Below are 26,678 nucleotides of genomic sequence, written 5' to 3'. Positions count from 1 at the left end.
TGAACTACAAAGATATGCAAAAATGTCGTCTTTTTTTTTTTTTTTTTTTAATTAAAACTACTAAGTTTTACTTATATTTTTCAGGAGAAAGGCAATTCATGCTCACATGCAATTATTTAAATTGTAAGTTGAGATCTCCATCTTATTTGATATAGTTCAGGAGCGTGTACACATCCACGTGTATTACATACAAACATAATGTATTTGAATTTCAAAGAAAGCTGTAATACAATGATCATGAGAAACAATAATAGTGTGAAAACCTGTAACAATGTAGCTTATTTCAGCATGTAAGATTAACATATTTTTAAAATGCACTGCAAGACTCAGCATAACTTAGTCAAAAACTTTGTCATCTAAGTGAAGTAAACTGGGAAACATGTTATGGTTAGGCTAAAGAATTTTGGCAATTTTGCAAAGATACCTTAAACTGTGCTAAAATAGATACTATTAAGTTAGCAGTCTTATGTTCAGCTATCATGACTTTTCCAGGATCCTCTTTCCTGTATTTTCACTGCTTGAAATAAAACTGTTTTCTAGTTTACTTCAGTAATGCAAAGTAGAGCAATCTGAATATTAAATGTGTATCCAGACTATCAGTATAAAGCTGACTTCAGGAAGCAACACAGAATGTATCTGTACAAGGAAAAGGATGAATATGGGCAAAATATGACTGCTAAGTAATTTGTTGGTTCAGTGACTTCTTTCACATGAAAGAAAGGCTTAACTATGAATTACTAATGTAGTAGTTAGACTGAGAAAAAAACTCTTGATAATTTGTTAGTATGCTGTAGATTTGTGTAATGTAATTATCTTCTAGCTTTGTAAGTCTAATGCATCTCCAGCTGCAATGCTGATACTATTTAATGCAGCTTGCATCCAAAGATACTGAATGAAACAAAGGCTGTTCCCTAGCACACCTCCAGCACATAGTCAAAAAGTTTTTCGTTTATACGATACCTTAAATCTTTTAAAGAAGATAGGGATCTTCTATGAGTCTCTCTTGCATCAAGCCTCTAGAATGGCCATTAATGTCGTGCCCCAATGTTCTTGTGCTGTAAAAGCAGGAGTACTTGGCTACTGCTTTCTCTTTGTGCGCTTGGCACTGGATCTCTGGGGTAGGACGATGGCGTGGAAGGTTAGCTATCATCTTCAATAAAGGCTTAAGCACCAGCAAAGTTTAACGATTAATTTAGCTTTTGATTAATTTATATAAATTTGCCTTGCTTTATAGTTCATCAGTGAAGTATTCCATACGCACTGTGTTTTGAAAGACACTTTATTTTCAGTCACTTATCATAGCACGGCCTTTACGGTTTGGTACTTCTTCAGACATTTTTGTTTGCCATTTTTACACTGCTTTGGAGACATATTTTTACAAAGGACTTTACCCCTCCCAGCGCAATCAAATTGGAAACTATTGAAGCTGAGTAAATGACAATGCTAGAAAGCTTCCATAATTCTTATGTTATGGAAATACTTTCTTAACCTAGCTTTTACAGTAACCTCTCTGGCTTTTCATGAGTATAACAAACAAAGAAATTCTTTGAAATCCACACAGTTCTGTATCTTCAGAATGGTATCCCATATAGCACTGCTCATGAACTATTAGCTTGACTAAAACTGATTTAATTCTGAAATCCTGGAACTTTGTTTGAAATAACAAAGTCTTATGGCTTTAAGTTAATAAATAATACACTGCCCCGGATAACAGGAAACCCCCCACAACTACAGAAAAAAAAAAAACCTGAGAAATTTTTTATTTCTTATAATTAGCATCAGCAATTTGGTTTCTCAGAAATACAGAATATAGAGTAGTATTTCTGTTCAGTCCATCTTGCTGTTATGTAACTTGGTTGCATTTTATTTCTCAGCTATGAGCAATAGATTAGAATGTTCAGAAACAGATTTTATAATTAAAAATGAAATATACTAGAACGTTCATAAAGGTAGAAACTTTTAGCAGTTACTGTAATGACACAATGCAACTATTCAGTGCATTGACAATTTGGTGAATTTCTATACAGTATCAGCTGATACATTTGTTAAAAAATATTTCTTTTCTTTCATTAATTTTATTGCTGAAAGATTTCCACATTGCAAAAGAATGATGCTGACACAGCTCAGACAGGATATAAAGCGGAAATACCAATCATCAAGTGACATTAAAAAGCTGAAATTTCTTAGTTCACTTTCGACAATGTTGGTGAGCAAAAGAGTCCCTGCTTACAGTTTTAAAAGGCAGAATGAAGCCTTATTTACTGCACTGTTGCTCAACCATAAGACTTGGATCTCGCTCAAATCTATGATGTAGGCTTTCCCAAAATCTTTTTTGTTGCAATGATACACTATACTCACATTTCTCTGTTAGCACAGGGGCTGACAGAGAGTTAGGTCTCTTTTGTCCACTTGTTACAGAGGGTATACCTGCATTTTCACTCCTGTATCCAGTTAGACACAGCAACCTGACAAAGACAAATCTACCTGTAGGTATATGGGGAAAAGATGATTTATCCTGTCTCGCTTGAAGACAGAATCTCATCCTAGGAGTTTTAGGACGAAGACTACTTTATCAAGAATTACATGTACAAAGTGGCCTACCTCTTCACTGCTGTCAGTTCCTTGAAAGTTATCCTCAATTTGGGTTTTCCCATGTCCTCTGTTACTGTCTTGCTTCAAATCCAAAGGGAAAATGCAACATTCTGGTGACATATTTGGAGACTTCCCATGAGGAGGTGATTGAGGTCTTGATGAAAATGTGAAAATCTCTTTATTATTCACTTGGTGATCATCTGTTTCATTGCTGTGATGTTCAACAGAGGCATTCTGTGGTGAGGTTAAATTATGGCAGGCTAAATCTTCAGTAGCTACGAACTGCTCACTCCTATCCAACTGAATAGGCTCAGTGAAACTTTCTGGAAACACCCATTCATCTGAAACATACAATGTTTATTTTAATGCCAAATATGTAAATTGTATTTTACCCTGACACACTCTTTTTCTATGGAAGTTGTACAGCAAAATAACTTTTTCTAAATCAGAAACATTCTGCTTATCAGATTTATACAGCTGGAAGAGTGACGACGATGCAGTGAAAAAGATCAGGCTGCTTTCTAAGTGAGGCAAGGTTAATCAAAACATTTCCAGATCACAGCTCAAAAAATCCACAGGCTATCATATATGGCATGCAAGCCTGCAATTTGCAAATCTGAAACTATTTAGCTGTTAAGATTTGAAACTGTTCAACTGAATTTCATTCTAGGAAAACATAATTCTATTAAATTTGGCTATTGATCTTTTTCTGTGGGCAGAGACTCATAGAATCACTTAGGCTGGAAGATCATCAAGTCCAACTGTTCACCTAACACTGCCAAGTCCACCACTAAACCATGTCCCTAAGTGCCACATCTACATGCATTTTTTGTGGGTGACATTTAAAAAAAAAAAAAAAAAAATCACACACAGTTGGTGGAAAGTTCATAATATTATAATCTGCTCCTTCTTTATTGCTGAAATTCTACACTTTCTTTCATGTCCAGAACTTATGGTTTAAATCTCAATTTCAGACTACAGCTCTGATGAAAAATAGTGTGACATGAAAAACGTATGAAGATATCTGTTTCACCTAGTTTCCCTGAATACAGGCAGTACTAATCTGCCAATTTTAAAACAAACAATAAACTACAGAAATGGATTTAAAGATTGAGTGCACCAGATAAACATGAAAAGGCCATTTTTATACTCTCATTGTTAACTTATATTTTACTGTTTGGAATGATGGTATAGAAAAAAATGTCAATTTGATTGATTAAAACCAATCTCAAATAGCATCTGAGAAAAGGAGAATTGCTCAAGTATACAATACTCCCTTATCTTCATTAAAGGTAGTGTGCTGTGGATTATTCACTAGATCTTGAAACTTTCTGGCTCCATAAAACGAAGGTATCACCAGCTGTATTAAAAAAGGCTCAATAAAAAAAATACTAAAAATGTAATAATAAAGTAGCACTGCAGTAATAAAATGCTTGCTATCACAAAAGACAGTAAGTTTACTGTGGTATTCTACTCTTTTTAGTTTTTTTAAAGATAATTATTGCTTTCAGGTAGATTCACCAGCTTTGGGGGGGGAAAGATAAAAAGTCTGAACCACTATAAATGAAGGCAAAAGAAAGAAGAATGAGAACACCAGGAGAAACAGCTGTCTTCTTACTGGGTTACTGTGATATTTCCAGTTTACTGAAGAGAGCTAGGGAAGCTACCGAACTCCAGTTAATATCCTAAACAGTAGTTTGTACTGGGAACCAGTGAAAAGTAGGGACTTAACCCATCCTGTACATTCATGGCTTGCACCTACTTGTTCCAGAAGAGACTATTTTCAGTCTCTATATGAAGACCAGCTATAGTTAGAAACCCCAAGGCTTTTCAAGTAAACTCTTTTTATATTAGATAATCATGCTGGTTTAAAACAATCTGGTAGATCATTGTCTATTGTACATAAAAAAGTATTTAAAAAATATACAGAAGATGCAAGATGAACATGTAAGTAATGCCATTTATTTTACAAATATTTTGGACTAATTTTTTCAAGAGCCTCAAGAAATGAGTGAGACGATTCAAAACTTTTAAGAACCACCCTTCATTTGTGTACACCCAATGACCTTTTGTTCTGATCGATAACCACAAGTTTTTCAAATGAGGATACTAGAGCAGGATTCTCCTGTCTTTGATCACTCAAGATTGTGTCACACTCCTCTGATAACATATTTTCCTTAGTCAGGCAATTGGAATTACATGCGAAAGGTTGTATGCAAATAAAACAACTGAAACCATAAGAAAAACCACTAATTTTCTGTCTGCACATCTCCAGTATTAATCACAAACTCACATTTCACAGATTTATGCTTTCACTGTATTTTAATATCTATATAATCTGCATTTCTGAACTAATCATTTCCCCTATAAAAATGAAACAAAAGAGGGATCTTCTCATTAACTTTTCACATGAAGCTGAACACAATATTAGGATGCTCGAGAACAAAGACTCAGGAATTTTTTTTCCGACAGATTTTGTGACCTAACATGATTGAAAAGCTATCTCGCACTAAATCAGTATTTTAAAGTACCAAATCATTTGTCCAGTAGGAATCTGGCCCACCAAGCCTGAAATTGTTTTGAATGTCTTTGGCCCTGGAGATGCTGCCACATGCACAACTCCAGAAAGTGCTATGCAGAAATGCCACAAAAATGTTATTTATCCCCAAACTTCAACTGGCTGGACAACTCTCCTGTATGTGAAGAGATCCTTTCCCCAGCTATTCTGGATGCTAAGTCTGAAATGCTCTTAATTCTTTTTTTCTAAGGCAATGATATAAACATTTTCAACTTGCTGCATTTTTCAAACCAAAAAATATCTTCAAAACTTACCTAGATAAGAGAATTTTTGGATTTTTTGCAGTTTTTCCTGTCTCAGCACTCTGCAGTCTTCTGACCAGACTGGCACCCACCCTTCCACAGTTTAATCTAGACATGTTTTACTAGGTTTTAATGGCAGTGGCTTGACTAAGACCAAGACATATAACGTATACTTTGTATACTCACCATTGTGAGTAAAGTAATGTCTTTACTCAGATCAAAAGTACTTCAGAAATATAAAGAACAACTTTAAAAGGTTTAGTGTCTGCATAGTATTTAGCCTGAATATTCTGCTTTTTTAGGCTAACCTTCTCTGTAAAGAACAACATTCATTTCCAGAGATGTTGAAGAAATATACTTGGGTTAGTAATAAGTAAAATGCAAATATTAGTTTGTATACCACAGTACTTATGCTTAATGAAATACGTAGGGGGAAGACAGAAAAGTCTGCAAGGCTTTAAGATGACATTTTACGCTGGCTACGGAGTTCAGCAACTTCTGTAACCTGTCGTCAGTGTAGCATTTTGTTAATAGTCTACTAGTGAAAGATATGGGGTGTTTTGGACCAAACCAAATCCTATTATCTCTCCACCACAAACTATACTGGAATTTCCTTTTAACTCAGCATTTCCATGTCAATTGTAATGAACAATTTGGACTATCTTCTTAGCAAAATATGCAAATTACTATGTAATCACAACATTGCAGCAAACAAGATAAATGCAAGAATGATCACCTAAACATCTAATTAGTTCTTCCACACAGACTTATGCTAAAGCTTCTAATTGCAGCCTAACATTTTAATGAAGGTTTCAGCATTACATAAATAAGATTGGCAAATTATAAACAATGCTCACTCGTTTTATTTTTTCCCTTGCTTAAAAACAATTTATCTTTGTAAAGGTACTGCACACCTGCTACAGCAGCCATGCTGATTTGAGCTCTATAATAAATCTAAAAGGTATTATTATAAATAGCAGCGACTAACCTCTAAGAAACTCTATGAAAGCTCCCCTTCCCCTATGAAATTTAAATTAATATTTATGCAAGCTAATGGCAGAACAAGTGCAGTACTGTCCCAAGATCACCATACGATATGGTTGCACAGGCCTCAAGAATACTAAATGCCTGGTGATAAGAAAAGAGTAGTGTATGATAGATTCTTGTTGATATAACTTGTTTTGACCACAGCATAAACAGGGAGCCAGAAACCATGTAAGCTTGCACTTGCTTGGGGAATGTGGTTTTGTGCCAACGACTTGTCAGAGGTGTATGTACATTAACACTTTGTCAGAAGTGTCAGGACTATGCTTTTGGCTGAGTCATCACCACTGAACCAAGCTTGTGGTTGTTCACTATGGGGCAAGATCAGTTCTTGGGTTTCCTAACTAGAACATCGATTCTGAGATTTATGGGGTTACAATCCCGACAGTGTGCATGAACAGCAGCTGCAACACCAGTTATCACAGAAATCGTAATTTCTTTGCTTTTATTAGAAAAGTATTTGTTTTATGTTTCTGCTTTTGAATTTCCCCCCCTTCTCTGTGAACTTTTCCTCAAAGAATGCCTATCGTTCTCTGAGGTCAAGTTTATCCCACATGGGAAGAAGTTCAGAACAGAGCATAGAAGAGGACTTTCCTTGATGAATAGGTTGCCTATAGGAAGCTCTTCAACATAGACGAATTCAGTACTACAGGATAAAGAAACCATTAAGTCATCTACATATAGGTAGACATCCTCATGTATTGAAAACAACCTGAAATCTACCAACTGAGCTACGAGTGCCAAGCAATCAAAATGTGGAAAAAAAAGTTTGGAGAATTGTAACTTATAAACCCACATGATGACTTTATCTGCTTGTACACACCATTAAGACTATATAGAAACAGTTTTCATTCTCACAAACAGTAAAATAGCATTGTTTATACATAGCTTTCTTCCTCAGTTCTCTGCTTCTCAATTTACTATAGGGCATTTAGACATGCCACTCTACTGCCCTAAGTCTCTGTCTTTTCATATTGCTTATATTTACATAAAATAACAAGTGTTGATTCATTTTTCTGAAATTCTAGCACTAGATAGAGGCCCTGGTGTTCTAGATGAAGAACAAGACAGTGATTTCTGCCTCAGAATCCTCAAAATTCAGGTAAATAGGAAGTAATTTAAAAATTCTCCAGAAGGCTCTACTTGCCTTAGCACCTTGCATCTGTTTCAGCCAAATTATGAAACCCATAACAGCAATTATGGATTACTGACATTGTCGTAGTATATAATTGCTTGTAAACACCCCAAAGATTAAACAAAATGGAAATAACTCACAATGTGAAGGAAAATTTCTTTGGTCAATTTTGAGCAGATTTGAGTAGTCTGCCCACTTTACAAGATGGTGGCTATGCCTTTTAATAGAAAGTAACACTACTTTTTCACAGAGACAAGGGCTATTTTTGCCACAATAATGTACTTTCCAGACACATGCAAAGCAAGTTGATTGACACTGTATGACAAAAAATATCCACACCTTTTGGCAGATAGGTGTGAAAGAAAAAAACCATAAGCTGAGGTGTCTTTCTGTGAATAAGAAAAAAAAAAAAAGGAAAATTCATCACTGAACTTCAAAAACAAAACCAAAAAAACCCTGATATTACATGGGTACCATAATTAATACCCTAAACTCTCGTCCAGGACAAGTAAAATTTCTCATACATTTGATGTTTGGAGTCTTTAGCATTAAATTTAGTTGGAATTTAAAGAATAAATTACTTTTAGTTCTTTCCCTTTAATCATGAGAGCACGGAGTTTTTCTTTTTTTATTCATTCACTCTGCTCTGGTACTCTGCTTAATCCTGCAAACCTTTATCAATGCTCAAAAGCAATTCTGTTGCAGGGTGTTTGATTTCCATAATCCCCCACAACACAGACATTTGTATTTTATGTGAACTGCTTCTGGGTCCTTTGAAATTTACAACAGATAGTCCCCCACACCACACATCACTGAGATGTAAAATAACATGAAATAAGCACCATACCACTGGTTATCTCCCATGTGTTTTTGGCTGCATTTTTCAGAGATAATCTTCTATGACTGTTCTTATCTGCTGATGGTCCTCGTGGCGAGGCAAGCTGAAAATCTGCTCTTCCACTCTCAGAGGTTTTCCGGGTCTGAATTGCAGGGTCTGAAACACAACCCAGAAGCTTATGAAATTCCTGTGAACACTCATATTGTGTGCTTTTCTTACTTGAGGCACAAGAAAACAGCATATGGAGCATTGTCCTGGGAATCAAACATCTTCCAAAGAGCATGGGAATCTTGTAGGGCAGGAGGAATATGACAGTCACAAGAAAGTAAAAATTTAGCAGTAGGTATGGAAGGAGGGCAAACCATAGAAGTTATAAAAAACAGGCTTGCAAAAGTCTGCAAAATAATCAAGAACCACTGCAATAGCCCAGTTACATACACGGCATGAGGGAAAGCAGAATATGTCTATAACCTGTGGCTGCTGCCAGCAGGTGGTGATCCCTGGCTCAAACACTTACAATACGAATGCCTGCAGAGAGAATGAGCATTTATTCAAGCTCATACAGAAGAATAAGCCATGATTTAATATAAATGTCTTCAGTAATTAACAAGGTAGATAAAGGATTAGAAAAACAGAGAATTGTTACATTCTGAAGTCAGAATCATGCAAAAATTTTGGCAGTTTGTAAACTCCACATATTCTTTGCTTTATGATCTTACCATTTTGACATACACCTTTAGTTGTTTGATGAGCATTTCTTTCGCCTCCTTGATCTAAAGAGTCATTGCATGGTGAGAACGACAACTCCGATCTCTCAGTGTCTTGTACGGATTCAGTTCCCTTTCCTGAACTTTGAAGTCGGTATGATCTATTACTTTTGCTACCCCAGGTCTTTGTTACCTTGAAAGACATTATTTTCTTAATGAAAGACAAAAACGTAACAGCTTTCAAAATACTCAAAGGTAAACACACATTTTGAATTAAGCTTATTTTTCAAATAAATGTTTCCAAATCTTTTAAAAAAAAAAAAAAATGTTATCTTTTCAGGAAACTTTATGGTAGGTACAGTTCTGTGTGGTACCTTCAATCTTTACAGGCTAGTAACAGGCAGGGTTTTTTTTCACTGTGTGAAAGGAAAACAAGGCAAAGAAAAGGAAAAAAAAAATTAAAATTCACTACCTGGATAAAAAGACAGTGAAACTTGTGGCTATTCTAGACCTCAGAAGGAGTCCTTCTTCAGAGAAAGGAATCTCATTTTATGTCTTAGGTGTCACTTGACTTCCTACAGAAGAGTCTACTTCCTTTGGCTGGATCCTTTATTCATGGTGTTAAACTGGGAATTGTAGTCCTGACCAGATTCCTAAAACCTGTGTATTGTTTGCTGGCAGAGCGAGACCAGCTGTTTCCCCTGGCATTGTAATGGACAGCATCATATGAGCTACTATATTGCTGACTATCATCCACTTAAAGCATACCAAAATGCAGAGTTGCTGCTCTGCATCATAAATATTTACACACGCACACAAATTTCAGCACTCTAGAACAAAAAATTCAGAAAAATAAGAACGATAAGAAATCACAGAGTAATTTCAGTAGGAAGAGACCTCTGTAGGCCTAATGCTGAAATTCGATCAGCCTGTTCCAGTCAAGTTTTGTTACCTTTGAAAGTTTTGAAATTTCACAATCTTCTTGTGACCCCGTTCCAGTACTGAACCACTTTACCGTTATACTCAGTCAGAGCTTCCCTGCAATTTGGGCCTGCTGCCTCTTGCCCTTTCACTGAACCTCTTAGAAGAATCTGGGCCTGTCTTCTCTACAATCCTGCATTAGCTGAAAACAGCAACTAGATTCTCCCTTAGCCTTCTCTTCTGCAGGCTAAACAAACCCATGTCATGTGCTGTAGCCACCCAAGCATTTTACTTGCCCTCCCCACTGGATATTACAGTACTCTTGCATTGGGGGTCCATGACCAAACACATTACTCCAGAAACAGCCTCACATCGGTTCTGAAAAAAAACCTTTAGCGTGACTCCTCTGCTTGTCAATCTCTTCCTTTGTAGAAGTGCCAGCAGTTTTGTTGTAATTTAAGCCTTACCTCTCCAGATACCCTTGTACTGACTCTTCTGTTTGAAGATGGAGGTGGCCCAAGGATCTTTGATCCAAATGCAATATGTGATACATCCTGAATTTTACTGCTGCGTATATTGCCTTGTCCTCTATTAACCAAGCTACCTAAGTTAAGAAAAATAATCGTTTAAAAAAAAATTACAGTACCTACAAAGAATAAATATTAATACTTTTTTCAAATCAACTGAAATAAAAGAACTATGAATACTAAACATACATAAAAACTATGTTCCTTTATAGCACAATCCCTAGAAATACGTAGGAATAGCAAATGCACGTTTTATAAAAGTGTGTCAATATACAAGCAAGAAACTTTTGGTCTATTATACAGACGTTTTTCTAATCTCCTTGATTTAAAGATTTATTTAAAAAGGGGCTATTTATAAACCACAACGAAAAAATTGGTTTGCATGAAAACCTAACTTCTGACAGGAAGAAAAAACAACTCTAATTAATAAATAACAGAATAAATAAATAATAACACAAGAAAACTGAGGTAAGACTGTCAAGGTATTACTCGCAGGACAGAGAACTATTTACATGTAGCTTGCTTTTTGAAATTACTGAATCTACTACCAGGGCTGAGCCCTAATATTGCAAACATATCTATTCCTGTTAAATGTTCTACCCCTTTCATTATTTATGTTTTTACTGTTTAAAATGTAGATATATTTTTATAATTCTTTTCAAGCACAGAAAATGCCAACCAGTCTGCAAGACAAACAAAAAGTAAACATGGAATGCAGGTCAATGTTCTGAAAAAAATTTAAAAGGGAAGGACAGTAAAATGATTATGTATTAAATTTATGACCAGGGTTGCAGAACTGCATGTAATATCTATTTTCCTCTTTTTTAATTCTCCAAGATTGTAAGTGAATTCTCCTTTCAAGAGTTGATGAAAAAGGGTATCTTCACATTAATTTATAGGTAAAATTTACAACGTCAGAAGATTTTTTTATGCTACAACTTCAATGTTAAATTGCTATCTCACTTTAGAGATCTGACACCTTCACAAAGCAATAAAGTAGAAATAAAACATTTTGTTGATTCTCCTAAGCATTTTTCATAGAATTAATCTTATTCCAAGATCAGCTTTATTTCCAGTGTCATCAAGGAAATGAAAAAAAGATCATGCATTAAGCCACCAAATATCATAATTTACTGTACTAATAAGCACAAAAGAAGCCACTTTCTGCCATTACCTTCCTCCCCTTTTCCTGATGTGACATTTGGTTGCTGCTAACAGCTGCCATTTCACAAGATTAGATGACCTGTCTTGGTTTAACATCAATTTCTTTAATATGCTGACTACCTTGGGATGTTGTTAGCTCCAATTATAAAAGCTGATTTGCATGAAAATCTCTCTTTATGAACACATTAATTGACTGCAATTAATTACCTACATCTACACATAACAGCGTGTTGAAGGCATAATGAAATAATATGTGTAATTAAAAGCTGATGATACTAAAAATAATTTGGGCTTTTGATTATCAAATAAATAAAAAGTTTAGTGGATAAAAAGAACATTTTCCAATTAAAATGCACTTAAACATACCAAAGCTTCCATTTTCAAGAAGGCCAACTTCTGAAATGTGAAAAGCATGCCTGGAAGAATACATGCTATGTTCATAAGATGGGATTAAAAATAACAATTAAACCTTAAACTGAAGGCATTTCATTTTCATGCAGGTCAGGGATGTTATAATTAATTATTTTACTATATATACCTAAGGGTTATATATCTTTGTAGTCCGGATGGTAAAACCTGAGTCTTGTTGTAAATGAACATTCATTTTTCTTTTTAGATATATCATTCACACTATTGTACTAATTTAAGTTTTACAGTCCCTTGTATTTTGACAATGCAGCCAAGAAGTATTGATTTTTTTAATACAATCCCTGAGAAACTGAATTCCAGAGTTTCCTCTGCTATTTTAAAGGCAAATTTATAATCAAACTTCACAACAGAACTTTGGCTTGACTACTTGTAGGGCAATAATACTCTAAAAATATTATTTGCCCTTTAATATTACAAAAATGGTACTTGCATGTAAAAAAAAGCTGAATGTAATTTAAATAGGTAGATGTATGAAGGGTCTTACTCTAAGCAAAAATTGAAAACCCCTCCTATACATTTCAGCTGCTGTAGGACAAAGACTGCCTTTACTAATGAGGTATATCAAGAGAGAGCAAAAGTTAACAACTTGAAAAAGCATCAGCATGGTAGCTTAGTGCGGATGATAAAGTCTTCATGAGTTGTTTTTTTCATATTGTGGTAAAAGCAGAAGAAAAGAAGTTTAAAAAGTATTTTCTTAAACCTTTCATATTATCAGGGTTGTTCTCAAAGAAATACTTCTTTCAAAGTTTATTTTTCTTTAGAGTTTCATGAGATGCTACACCTTAAATAGTACTGTTGGCTGTAATAGTCTTGTCTTTTATAGTATTAAACTTCAACAGTAGTTATCATTCCCTGTAATTGATCTTATTCGCTTGGTCAATACTTTGCACATGTATTTCCAGAGCATTTTAACAGAAATGGTGGAAATGATTATTCACTGAATTCAAACACTAAAGATGAGAATCCTCAAGACTGGAACAGTGGAATAAAAACGTATCTTCCTTATCTACAGCACCACTTCTAACATTGCCTACACTGATGAAGATGTATTGGAAAGGGATTCTTTGTCTAATTTCTTTGTTCACACCCACTTCTAAGCTACTTCAGACCTACTTCCTTCTCAAAAGATGTCCTACTACCCTGTTTTAGTATGATGAATCAATGACTCATAAAAGGTGGTACAGAGTAAGGGGTAAATTAAAAACTGTAGTAAGACATTGCAATTATTATATGGGCCAAATTAAAGGCTTAGTCTTGTGTCTCATACAGAAGCCAATAATAACATAACAAAAGAGTAGAGGAAAGAGGGTGCCTATAAAGAGAGATTTCTCCTGTGTCTTTTTCTAAGCTCTAGCAGTACGAAGTTTATGTACTTCTCAAGTTTAAGCTGAAAATAACAATTCAACATTTTAAAAGGGGCAAAATTATCAGTTCTCCATGAAGGACATGAATGAGAGCATACAAAATATTCTCATTTTAAAATCCATTACAACCCTCTTTTTTAAGAAGTGCTTGCACATATTCCAGGATATTTACTATTGCAAATGGATCTACAGAATAACTTAAAAAAAGAAAAGAAAAAAAAAAACAGTACAGATTAGTTATGTGCAACTGGATTTACAAAAACAGTAATATCCTGGGAGTAAGGAAATTATATTTTTGATATGTTTAGAACTCTAATCAATGACATGTACTACTAGTGAAAAATATGGGTTGTTTCTATATTGATTTATTTCCTCATTGGATATGTAGCTCATGTCTTCAAAACTCAACAACCGATTTAAAAAAACTGATTTTGTTTAACCACAAAAAACCCCTGTCAATAGCTGAAAATTTTATTTCATTCTTTACATAGTTACCTTAAGACCACTACTGTTTATGAATAATTTTACAACTACAGAGTTCCATTAAGGAACACAAACAATCTATGTCTCTTATTTAATGACGATTTATCTCATTACAAAATTGTTTTAAAGAGATATTAATTATTTTGAATCAAAACGTTAGGGACTGTAAAGACATTTGCCTTAGTGAAATTTTGCTACTGACTTTACTGCAGGTAGGAAGCAATACACAGTTTTAAAGTAAAATAGCATCTTTAGTAAAAAGCAGTCAATTGTCTGACCCAAGCCTATTTCAGCAGTTTCACATTCAAGTCTCGGCATTTGCTTCTACAGTTCAGTTTCTACTGATTCTTGGCTTACAAATCTTATGCAGACAGACATGCCAATTTAAATATAAAAACACAGGAAGTGCTGTTCTAGAGCAGGCCAATAATCTGCCTAACATCCAGTTTCAAACAATGGCCAATACCAAATTCTTCAGAAATGGCACAAGATAATTTCAGTAGGGTTTTACGAAATAATCTGCCTTCAACACAGTTCATAGAGTAAGGTTGGAAAAACCTAGAAGTATAAGATAAAATTTTCCCTTCACATTTTTACTGGTGCTAAATACAGTGACATGGGCATTACTCTTACCCATATAAATGGCCAACTGATTTTGGAATCATACCAATTTCTTTACTTCACCAGCTTATTGTAGCAGTGGATTCCATATTTTAATCATATTCTGTGTAACATGGTATTCTCTTTTATCAGTTTTTAATTTTCAACTGCATCATCACATCAAATGATGTCTTGTTTTTGTGCCATGAGATAGGAAAAGCAGCTTTTATTGAACTTTCTTTGTATCACTAGTTACTTTATGAACTCCCTCAAGCCAATTTTTAATGTTTTCAGCATATCTTCACATGAGAGTTTTTCATGCTACTTCTCTCTGAATCACTTCTCTATCTGTAAAATCTTTTCTGAGGTGGTTTAACTGATAATGTATAAAGTATTTCAGATAATAATGCAAAACTGATTTATTTAAAGGTTTGATACCTTTTCCATTTCATATGAATTTGAGCTTCTGCTACCCAGTATCTTAGTTTTTTTAAAATGTACCTACATATTAATCTGGTAATTCCACTGAGCTATATCTATGATGATGATAACCTCCCTTCTTTGAGTCATTTAATTTTGACACTTTAAAGCTTAACTGTAGTTAACATTTCTCCCCAATGTACAATCCTTTGCATTTATCAAAGCTAGATTTTACATGGTATCACGTTAACACATTTACCTAGTACGGTGGTCCCTAGCTCATAATTTTTCAACACAGTGGCCACAAGAAATAAAAACAGTACACTGAAACTTTGTCTAGCAAAGTAGGACGTTTCCTGCATGTTACCTCCTCTGTAGTGTTTTTCATGAAAAGTACATAAGAGATTGCCCATCTTACAAGTTTAAAACTCTCTAAAGTCCCACTCTTTACTAACCTAGTATCAGTATCATATGAAAATTTTGCTCCTACGTTATTCACTTCTCTGAGATTATTCATAATTATAAAAAACAATACAGAGCCTAGAGCAAAAAACTTTTGAGACTGCCTGCTGCTAGCCTTCAGCTATAACAAAAATTTAAAATTTGATCCTCTGTTTGCTTTCTGTCTCTTAGTTTTTATCCAAGTCAATAGTTTGTATCTTGGCACATGACTGCCTAGCTTCTTTAATAAATCTCTTCTATGCAATGCTGTCAAAGTCTAAATTATATGTTTTATTATCTTCTATATTACAGAAACATTCAAATAACTCCAAGACAGCAATAAGACAAGATTTCCTTTTCAGAGTATAAGCTGAGGAGACTAACCGTGGTCATATTGTTAGAAGAGTTTCATTAATGTAAACGTACTTTAAAAAGAAGTGTAACAACTGAACAGCCACACTTCAATGTATATTTAGAAGACATACCTCAAATACTGTTATTATAAATCCCACGCTTGAATTAGAATTGTTCAGGCTGCACATAGATCTGTGAAACTATAGAACTGACATATGTCTATGTTCTCACGATATTACAGCTATGCAAGAGTTGTCACGTTTAAAGACACTGGAAATCTTACCATGCACTTTTACAAAAAAATCCATTATTTGTATGCATACTGTATCGCTCGTATTCACAGTATTTTAATACAACAGAATACCTGTTTCTTGCACTGTTACTGGGCATCTCCTGCATTTTCTTTCTGGCTTGTGAATTTTAGTCAGGTTCAGCAATTGTGTAACTTGTGGCACATCTGTATTTAGCTGGCAGGTTCGAGGAATATCTGTGGGCTCGTACGGCATAAATGGAACAACACACATATCTAGAATCAAAAAACATGGGTTTTACTTCACTCAGATGACACAACGGAATTAAATTTGACTTACATTATTTGTTAGATTACATATACTTTAGTTCATATGGTTATAACACTTTAATAAATTACAGTCATTTGAAAAATTTGCTGCAATTGTTCACTTTTTAAGACAATAAGCATGTACATTTAAAAATGATATTGTGTATTTTTTTTAGGCCAAAAAGTTTGAATACATTAAATTAAGAAATATGCACCAATGGCTGGAATAGCCATAGTAAATCAACTTCTTTGCTTTGGCAAGTGAACAAGCAAAACAGAATCACAGAATACATTTTGTTAATTTTTATTACAACTCAGCTTTAATTCTAATACTGATATACTGATTTTCAGAAAAAATGAACATCTGAAAACGGTATTGATATCAGTGGGACTGAAATAGCAAATACAGAAGTCCCATATATGCAAATAAAGAATTTGACGAGCTTTAATTCCAAACTTTGGACACCATTACACTTTCATGATAAACTAAAAGCTGTCAACCTATCTGTTCTTGTGACACCAGGTGCTAGTAGAATGTGATCGGATTGTCTCTGCTTTCCCTTTGACAACCAATATAGACTGAGTTTATGAAAGTTATTCTCTACAAGGAAAGGTATCCAGAGCCAGAACCATTCCCGATGTTCTGATGCAAATTCATTCCAAATTTTGTAAGACTTGAATATAGTAAGCTAATGAATATTAGCCTTTTCTCCAAGGATAAGAAGAGGAAATCATAACCCCAAAACCAAACAAGAATAATGGATCAAGTACTGAGATCCTAACAGAAAAATTCAAGTGTCCCATGTTATATTTCAGTAGTGGACATATTTTTTCAACCATTTTTTCACCAAGCCGGCACATTATTTACCACTGTAAGACAATACTTAGTGATAAAAAAACCCCATACGTAACCTTGGGATTACTATGGAAACCAGGAACTAGGTATATATCAAGCTTGTATGCCTCAATATCATGGGGCACAGAAGATGAATTCTTTCCTCTTCTATCTCAATGATCTCATCCAGAAATAATTTCTTAGTATGTGGTTTCTTCTTTCCACTTGCTATCATTTTAAGAATGCAAAACATACTGTATACGAGCTACTAAGAAAGAATAACACACACATTGCACCTTGAAATCACTACTTCCACCACCAAGGAGGTTTAAGCAAAGAACTCGACCCTCATTACAAGTTGCAATGTCACTGCGTTCAGTAGAGCTCAACTAACTGGTCCAATCATCTGAGAGGAAAAAAGCTTTATCAAATCATGATTGTTAACTGAAAGTTAATTAATAATAGCAAGAAACTACTATTGTTTTTCTTTAATTGGGTATGAAATAGAGAGTTATTTTAATACAGCCAAACCTTGAGCTGTAATGTAATTTTAAGACTTGCCTAGATAAGGAGATTCTTAAGCATACAGAAAATACTAATGCCCACCAGCTGTGTAATAATCATAGAATTGATAATCCAGTAATTAAAAGTGCAATATTTTACCATGCATACAGTTTATTAAAGCTGTCTACTCATTATGTTAGCTACATTTTTGAATTTTGGAACTCATTTAGAACATTTTCGCACATTTCAAAACCTGTTTCAAATGGGACCGACAGAATTAAGTTAAATTAAAGCCACTGAGGCCTCTAACTGCAGTTTCGGCTGAGAATTTACCAGATTCTCTCTCTAGTAATTTTTTTAGTTAATATTTTTCCCCAACCTCACCAACAAAAAAAAAAAAAAGGAGTAATCACAATGATCCCATACTCTCCATTACTGGTTTAGGTTTCCCAAATGGAAGACAACATTTTGTCACGCTTACAATACTGCTAACTGTCCCTCCTTCAGAAACTAGAACCCTTTTATCAGGTGTGTTCTTTAAAGGGCACAAAATGAAAATTCGAATGAAATTGAAGCTGAACTATACCTAGGGTTCCTCTAAAATAAGAAAGTGCCAGCTGTGCTTTTTCAATTCCTCCTCTATTACTGCAAATATCAGCGAGGAATGAAGTTCTCTCCCTCGGAAAATAATGATTCAGAATTGTGACGCTAGTCTGGAGACTGGTAAACCTTTGACCAATATCCTGTCTATTACAAATATAATCTCTCATTTTTTCAGCTCACCACCAATATTACTTTCCCAATTAACAAGGACACATTAGGATAAATGGACTAAAGATCTCAGAGAGGTGTTTATGACAGTTTCATAGCTCTGTATCATATAATACTGTTTTGTTACAGTTTTGTCTTGGATTATTTAAAGAAGAAATCTTTCATCAGCTGCTAATGTCTAAAATTAAGAAAACAAACAGCAAATACTACTAAGTTTAAGTATTTCTCTTTCCTTTCAGACACTCTCTTCTTGGCCAAAACCTGATTTCTATCAGCATAAGATACCCTCATTAAAACAAGCTCTCTACTTGATAAACCTTGCCAGAATTTCTTCAATAAAATAATTGTAAGGAACTAAATGTTTAGAACAGAGGAGTACACATATATTTAATTAGTCACCTAAAGTCCAACACTGGCAGATTTAATATGCTGTACTACCACTTTAATTTTCATGAAATCATGTAATCTTTCAAATTGCCAATCTGATGACTAAGAAGCTTTTCATTTTATAATATGAACAGTTATGATTAAGACTACATAGTAATTATAACACACCATCTTCCTCAGCTGTATCTTGAGGCTTGGATTTTAAAGTGAAGATCTTTCTCAGTTTACAGTTAGCTGAAATACTAATTCCATCCAAAGACTGGAAGACAGCTCCTCTGAATATTTCACTGGTGAATGCTACCAAGTCAATACACATATTGCACCACTAGAAAAGAGAAACAATACTCTTTAATAAAACCCAAACACTAATCATTGCAGAAGAGTATTAGCGTATAGTTCTCTATAAATGAAGTCTCTATGGAGTATTGGATTCTCACAGGCTGTGATTCACAATGCATAACATTTTGATCTTAAAAAAGATATTGCTGGTTTTGCACTTACAACAATAATTTATACAAACAAATCAGTACATATGACCTAGTGACTGCCAGCCCGAGTGGGCTCTGTTACCTAGCATATCCACAATATGTTTTGCAGTTAACTTATGAGAGAGTATATTTATTGAATGTTTTCGGGGGGGGGGGGGGAAGAGTTATTTAATATTACTTCATAAGTTGAAGTTACTGCAGCTTAAGTGCTCCAAAGGCTATAGTTGGAGATTCTTTGATGATTTCTTTCTGAGATTCATAAAAAAAGGACCTCTCCAAAGCTTGCACCCCTTCCACAGGGGGTGGAAGATATCAGGCAAATTTCTAGTATGGACAAGACCCCAGCGTATTATAACATCTTAAAACTACTTCTCATTTATAATAAATGTTATCCAGTCCTGATAAGACATGTCCAAAAGACAAAGCAGATAATGACAACTGCCTAGGTTCTAAAGATCCTACTTAAGTACATGTTTTAATTCTCATTAGATGATTATTCCATTTGTTTCAGGAAACACTATTAGAACACTAACATCAATGTGCTACACTCTCCTGCACTATTCCAGTACCTCTTTAAATTCTCTCAGTTTCAGGTTTTTTCCACTTAATTCAACACTTGTATATTGCTGTTTTTTGTAATAAAAAAATGAGCAGTTACAGGTATCTATTTTGCATGTGGACCATATTACAATTCCATTATCCTCCTAGAAAAAAAGAAGTTTCATATAAAACAAATAATACCACAAGCAGAAGAACTAACAAAATACGTTTTCTTGTGGTTTTATGTTTTCCATTTAGCGTCTCTGATGTTTAAACACACATATGCTCATAGTTCTGGTGTTCCTAACAATTCTTCTCCTCATCGATTATGATATCTAGTGAGGGATGAGCTGATGCTAACACATCTTCTATAACCGGGAAATAAACAGAGATGGCCTTGTGGAGAAATGCAACCATTTTCATGAAATTTGCAGAACTGTAATATATTTGAGATGATTACTCACATGTAAAATTTAGTTGACCAATGGGTTGAAGTTTTATTAAGGGAGAAGAATACTAAGACATAATGATTGTACATGCCTCATTTCCTTATAAAGTCAAGGTAAAAGTACTAGTTTCTAAATGCCAAATAGTGACTATTTTTCGAGAAAAAATTTAGGTCCATACATTATTATTCAGCTTCTAAGTCTGATATTTTGGATGGAAAGGAATACTTGTTTTGAAAACACCAAGCAATGGAATGGAAAATGCAGTATTTAATTATAAGTGATATTTCTATTGCTGAGGTTGAAAAATAGCATCATTTGTAAGAATACAATACAGGAAAATAGCATATGAAAATGTAAACTATGTTCTACTGATGGAACAAACATATTATATCCTTATTCACAACCAATCATACTGGTAATAATGGTCAGCTTGTGTATACATTAAGTTAAACTATCAGAGCCAGGTAAAAGATCTATCTAATCACTGAAAGCAGCATACTCCCTCCTTTAAGTAAAAGCAACAATAAAAAGGCAGGTAACCATTCAAAATAAGACAGATATGTATTCAGATATACTAAGAAATACAGACCTACTCTTTAAGGTTGGTCAAGTATTAAGGCTATTAAAATATTTTGTCATTATAACTGATCAGAGCATTTAGACAGATCTGATTAATGTTTTATTATCTAAATTAAAATACGTAACTGAAGTTCATATTCTGATTGTATTTAACTTGGTGTACATTGATGCATATTTTAATCCTGAAACATTTGTGCTAGCCTGACACCAAGATCAACTAATTGAAATTATACTGAAGAAAAAGAATTTAATTTCAGTGGATCTTGAATTAACGGCAACTTCAGGGGTATGATCTGATGCATATTCATTTGAAAAAAAATCCAACCAGTTCTTCCCACAAAGCAGAAAACTCCTGAAATCTAAAATTATCACAGCTGCCTTCACCTAAACTATCTTAAAAGAAGTCATAACTTCAGAGGTTTTTCTAAAATATTCTCTCTCATGCCTAGCCTTAAATCCACAGCTGCTTAGTATACTGTTATCTAAATATAAAAATTTTAAAATATAAATATATAGAAATAATATAATTATAAATATTATAATATTATATGTATAATTATAAATAACAATATATATAAATAAATACATATAAATATATAAAAATAGTTTATATTTTAAAATATTTGAAATCTAACTATTCTCATCTCCAAATGATTTTCTAAAGCAGTATTTGAGACTTGAGTCTTTACAAGGTTATATGGTAACTAACCATCAGGTTTTGTGTCCTGACAGCTATTACCATATGTTGTGGCTGGGCATGGGAGAGGGGAACAGGGAGAAGCTGTAACAGGGAGGCTATTGTTTTATTTTCATCAGTTTGACATATACATTGCTTTATATATACCATAATCTGGAAGAACCTGAAGCACATGAAAGTAGCCATCAGGTACAGCCTACCTGCAGCCCCAGGGAATGTAATAAAAGGTCACTCCAGGAGAAGGTATGCATGAACAAGAGCGCTATAATGAAGAAATATCAGGGGGACAGAGAACTTTACAAAAGCTGAATAGAAAGCAGAAGTGAGAGATAAACACATCACAAACAGTGTTAATCTTGGGAAATGGGAATGAACTCCTAATGGTAGAAGAAGGGTAGAAGAGTAGTAGTATTAAGTGTTTCTGATACCACCCAGTAGAGGGGACATACACACGTATCTTGAATCGGCAGGAACTGAATTCTAAACCAAACAGTAATTTCAACAGGTCTATAAACTTACATAAAACATTTCTGATTAAAAAAAAAAAAAAAAAAAAGCGTGCTCAACCACAGTTCAAGGAACATTCCCAAGGTACCTACTATTTTGCGCTTGATCGTAAACAGAGGAATTTTTGCATGCAGAGGGGTTACAGATAACTCCTTGTGGACCGTTGATAAATACAATCTTCTTTTAATATTTCCTAAATCAGTTATCCTATAAAAGAAAAAGCAGGAGAGAATGGAACAGATCTTTGTCAATTCAATAATCCAGTATCTTTGGGCAATCACAAAAAAACTATTCATATGCAGAACCTTTATGTCAGTGATAGCAAATATGAAATTTAAGAATTACTTCTTTTACAAGATGAGTAATGAGATTTCTTTCTCAAATTCAAACTTTGTGGCTATATTCCTGCATATATAAAATCACTTTACATGCTAATTTTATTTCAACAGTCTACACTCTTTGCTAGATTTCCATAGCCCTTCCGACTATGAAAGAATTCAATTTGTACGAACTGAGAACCCAGTAGCCTTTAATAATCACACTTGTTTCTGCCCCTTAAGCTTTTGTTATCTTGGGACACACTGTCACCTGCTAACTAGAAAAACATTATTTGCTTTCCTTTCCTAAAAATGCCTCTGTCATTTTATATAGACCCTTTGTTGGCTTAAAGATAGACACAAGACATTGTTTGTCTGTTTTACTTCCTGAGCACATTCCTTCAAACGTGAATTAGCATACAGAAGTTTATTGCTCACTATTCAGGCCATCTCACAATGACATCAAGACACTGAATTTGAACATTTCTAATAGATTCAGACCACAGCCATGATCACAAAGATTAGGTTTCCTTTAAACTGATAAAGAGAAGGGGGGAAGTTCAGTTATGGTGTTTTTCTTCCCAAGTAACCGTTACGCATGATGAAGCCCTGCTTTCCTGGAGATGGCTGAACACCTGCCTGCCCATGGGAAGTAGCAGATGCCTTATGTAGCTTTGCTTGTGCGTGCAGCTTTTGCTTTACCTATTAAACTGTCTTTATCTCAACCCACGAGTTCTCTCACTTTTACCCTTGTGATTCTCTCCCCCATTCCACTGTGGAGGGGAGTAAGAGAGTGGCTGCATGTGGCTTAGCTGCCTACTGGGGTTAAACCACAACAGCAGCACAACCTTGATATCCCCCAGCGGTCCTACCTTATTATACCAGAGAACAGACATTACTTTAAAGGCTGCAATCTGTATGGGGAAATAATGATTAATTTACCTATTATTTTTGAACAAGCCTATTTCTAACAGATGGGTATTTCTCTGTAATTAGCAGCCCCTCTGAGAAGATGACAAATAATTACAATAAACAACTTTCTGTCACTACTTAGTGTTGTTAAAAATAATTACTCATAATCATTATATTTAAATGCTGGGTTTTATTTTAAAATTGTGAGACTGCCCTGTAGGTATTTTTTTTCATTAGTAAGGACTACCTGTAGCTTAACTAATGAAATGTTGTCACCCAAAATTTGCAGATAAACACCCTGAAATGGATTCCTTAGGTCAACATAGGAGGGCATTAACTCTGGAGCAAGTTACATACTTTAGCTATTTTTGGCAATTCGAGAGTTCAACCAAGGACAGTACAAAATATACTGCAAGTACATAAACATCAAAAGGTTCTACTTGTACAGGCAATAAACACACAGGAGCGGTTTCCTGTTTCCCCATAGTCATTAAGACCATCGCGCAAAGCAAACAGAAAGTCCATCAGCTTTCCAGAACTTGTTGATTCTTTCCTCTCCCTTGCAGACTATCTGATCTTCCATCTATTCATCCTCATAACATGGGTGGGCAAATCAAAACAAAGTGGAAGAGTCTACTAGCTGTTTCATTTTGAAAGACTAGCAGTTCCTCTCGTAAATCACATGCACTTCAAAGGCAGAAATTTCACTACTGTGCCAGGAGAAGAATATTATATCCTCACCACTGCTATCATTTGACATAACAGATTTCACTATCAGCTGCACATATATTTATGGATGGACGAATAATACCATCAAGTCCTTGAAAAGTGATTTCATCAGAAGACCTCAAAGTGTCTTACACTGCTAGCATTCTGGGCTTGATCTTACTTTTGAAGAAATTTAAGCAAGATGTGAAATAATTCACCTAAGATCATCAGCAAGTTGGCTGCACAGCTAAGCCTGTGCCCCAGATCAAGGCTTAGTTCCATCCATCACATTGCTTCTCATACACCCTTTGATGAAAAACCTATGGATGTTGTTTTCAGAAACTCTCCACTCTGTTCTAAATCTTGATGTTCAGAAGTGCTAAGAAATTGAGGCACCAAAGAACTTCAAAGAATTAGAGCAGTGGTTGCCCGAAACTCCCCTAGATCTCCTGGTTATGTGTAGAGCTGAGCAACTGTGCTGAGGAACCAGGTAGTTGCAGTAACCTGAGTGCTGAAACACAAATAAAAATACTATTCCTACTGAAACTCAAACTGCGTAATTCTCAATGGAGGATGTTGCTTTAAATGATGCGACGATAAAGCAGTAGGAGCCTAGACTTAAGTCATGCATATCTCCAAACAACTGGCAATAAAAACTTAAGTTCACTTTATAATATTAGTTCAATATGTTTAAATTTTATTATTTATTTGTATATGAATAGTTTTATCTTTCTCCCTCCTGAAAAACATTAGGTACCTTAGAAATAAAAAGGCCATTAGTAAATGTACAGCTCAGTTACATTCCAAGGTGCAATACAAAAAACATTTATCTAAATAAAAGTACACATATTTATATCAGACTCTGTCATATAAGTCTAAAATAAGATGTTTTTTGTGATGGTATGTATGCTGTAAAGAAGCAAACCTTAGATGTATAGTTATAATCACACCTAAAAAAGTTTAAAATGTATTTCAGTAAATAAATTTAAAACAACAAAAATATTCGTATTCTACAGGCGAAAGTAGGTGAAACATTTAAAGAACAGGCAAAATTGGAGAAAGAAGATTGTCTTAGAATTCTGTAAAATAATTTATTTCCTAGGATAAGAAAGATAACTATTTGAGAGTTGGTGTAACTTTCAGACTTTTCAGTTACATTACTTCTTGAAAATAAAAATAAAACAAGTGTCTGATGAAACTCTTTTCTGAAATAATTCAGACAACGGGAGTTAGAACATTAGAACTCTCACCTGTAAAATGACTCAAGAATACTTGTGGTGAAACTCAACCTTTTTTTTCTGTTATCAAAAGCATGACCTATGTTAAACCTACAAAGGCAAGAAACATCTGCAGCACACATCTTGATTTTCAAAGACACATTAAAAAAATCTATATAGGAGTTAATGTATTTTTATTATGTCTGTGCTTGACTATTTATATCTAAGGGTCAGACATGTGATAGAAAAGTAATGAGACCATGTTGAGAAAAATGAGGTAGTCAACAGGAAAATCAACCTCATTTATAATAATATTCCTATGATCAGCAGGTGCATAACTCTCCCAGCTATGGTCATTAACTGCATTCATTTCACACTTAACATCTACATTTGCAAACCATTTGAAAGTAAAATTACCTTCCAATTCAATTTTCAATTTTATTTTATAGTCAAAGTTGAAGATATTCTCCTCACAATGGTAACTATAGTGAGACTGCAAGTAAATGGTAGCAACCACCCAAGAGTACAGATAAACTCATCTTCTCAGATTACCTATTCACTTTGCTTCTGTATGTATAATAATTTATAACCATTTGTTAATGTTCAATTCAAGGCTTAAAGTGAACTTAGAAAAAATGATGCTGGACTGTTGAAGGGATGCTTCATTTATCAGGCTCACTTGTTCTTAAAATGAAAGTGTTTTTCTCCTTATAAGTGACTTAAACTGGAAGTTTACCAAACATGAAAGTAGGTATTTCATTGATGTAGCTAAGCAAAGAGCAACTCCCATACAATTTATTATTAATGGAAATCTCTTTGTATCCTGGTCAAAATCCAGATACAATCCTCTAGTAAAGCTTAACGATCAGCATGTTAGTGTATTAGTACTTAGCAATTGTAGTGCCATTTTCTCCATAAAAAGTATGTGCTTCAGAAACATTAGATAGTATCATCATCACCTCCACTTCAAAGTTAGAAAAACAAAGGAATAGCAATGGTCAGCTGATTTTCCATGCTTACAGATTCTTAAGTTTCCTTATTCAGGAGCAGCCTGTACTTCCTATATGTTTTATTTTATGCACTACTTGTAAGTTGGTCTCATAGGAGATACTACATTATTGAACTGTCTGCCTGATCATCTGAAATCCAGAGCACTATTCTGCCCTCATAAAAAACAGCCTTAGTTATGTTGAAAATCAATCAAATCTCTACAAAATAAGAGATCAGGAAGATATGTCACCTAGATCTAGGGAACAAGTTGTGAAGAAACAGCTTCATTTTTATATACTGGAATTTTCTGTTCATTATGTTTTTCTGGAGAGAATTAAGGAAAAAACCACACCAAAATTCCCTTAAACACTATCCATAA

General features: G+C 34.4%; 1 protein-coding gene across 6 annotated transcripts in view; it reads right to left on the bottom strand.

The window, feature by feature from the left end:
- Nucleotides 1-26,678, bottom strand: part of CFAP20DC (CFAP20 domain containing) — an 88,792-nt gene that overhangs the window by 38,063 nt on the left and 24,051 nt on the right. For 3 of the 6 annotated variants that reach the window (XM_075514234.1, XM_075514233.1, XM_075514236.1), the window contains 7 exons: nucleotides 22,248-22,362; nucleotides 19,064-19,220; nucleotides 16,204-16,365; nucleotides 10,525-10,661; nucleotides 9,149-9,347; nucleotides 8,439-8,585; nucleotides 2,602-2,933 (listed from right to left, as the gene is read on the bottom strand). In XM_075514234.1, coding sequence (XP_075370349.1) covers nucleotides 2,602-2,933; nucleotides 8,439-8,585; nucleotides 9,149-9,347; nucleotides 10,525-10,661; nucleotides 16,204-16,365; nucleotides 19,064-19,220; nucleotides 22,248-22,362 — 1,249 coding nt within the window. Of the gene's footprint in view, nucleotides 1-2,601; nucleotides 2,934-8,438; nucleotides 8,586-9,148; nucleotides 9,348-10,524; nucleotides 10,662-12,114; nucleotides 12,165-16,203; nucleotides 16,366-19,063; nucleotides 19,221-22,247; nucleotides 22,363-26,678 lie in introns of those variants that run through there. The other 3 variants (XM_075514235.1, XM_075514239.1, XM_075514237.1) reach the window with 3 other exon arrangements.

The sequence above is a fragment of the Mycteria americana genome, chromosome 11 (assembly GCF_035582795.1).
Source record: "Mycteria americana isolate JAX WOST 10 ecotype Jacksonville Zoo and Gardens chromosome 11, USCA_MyAme_1.0, whole genome shotgun sequence".
Lineage (NCBI taxonomy): Eukaryota > Metazoa > Chordata > Aves > Ciconiiformes > Ciconiidae > Mycteria > Mycteria americana.
Note: the sequence above shows the minus strand (reverse complement) of the source record. Positions and strands in the feature narration are given on the sequence as shown.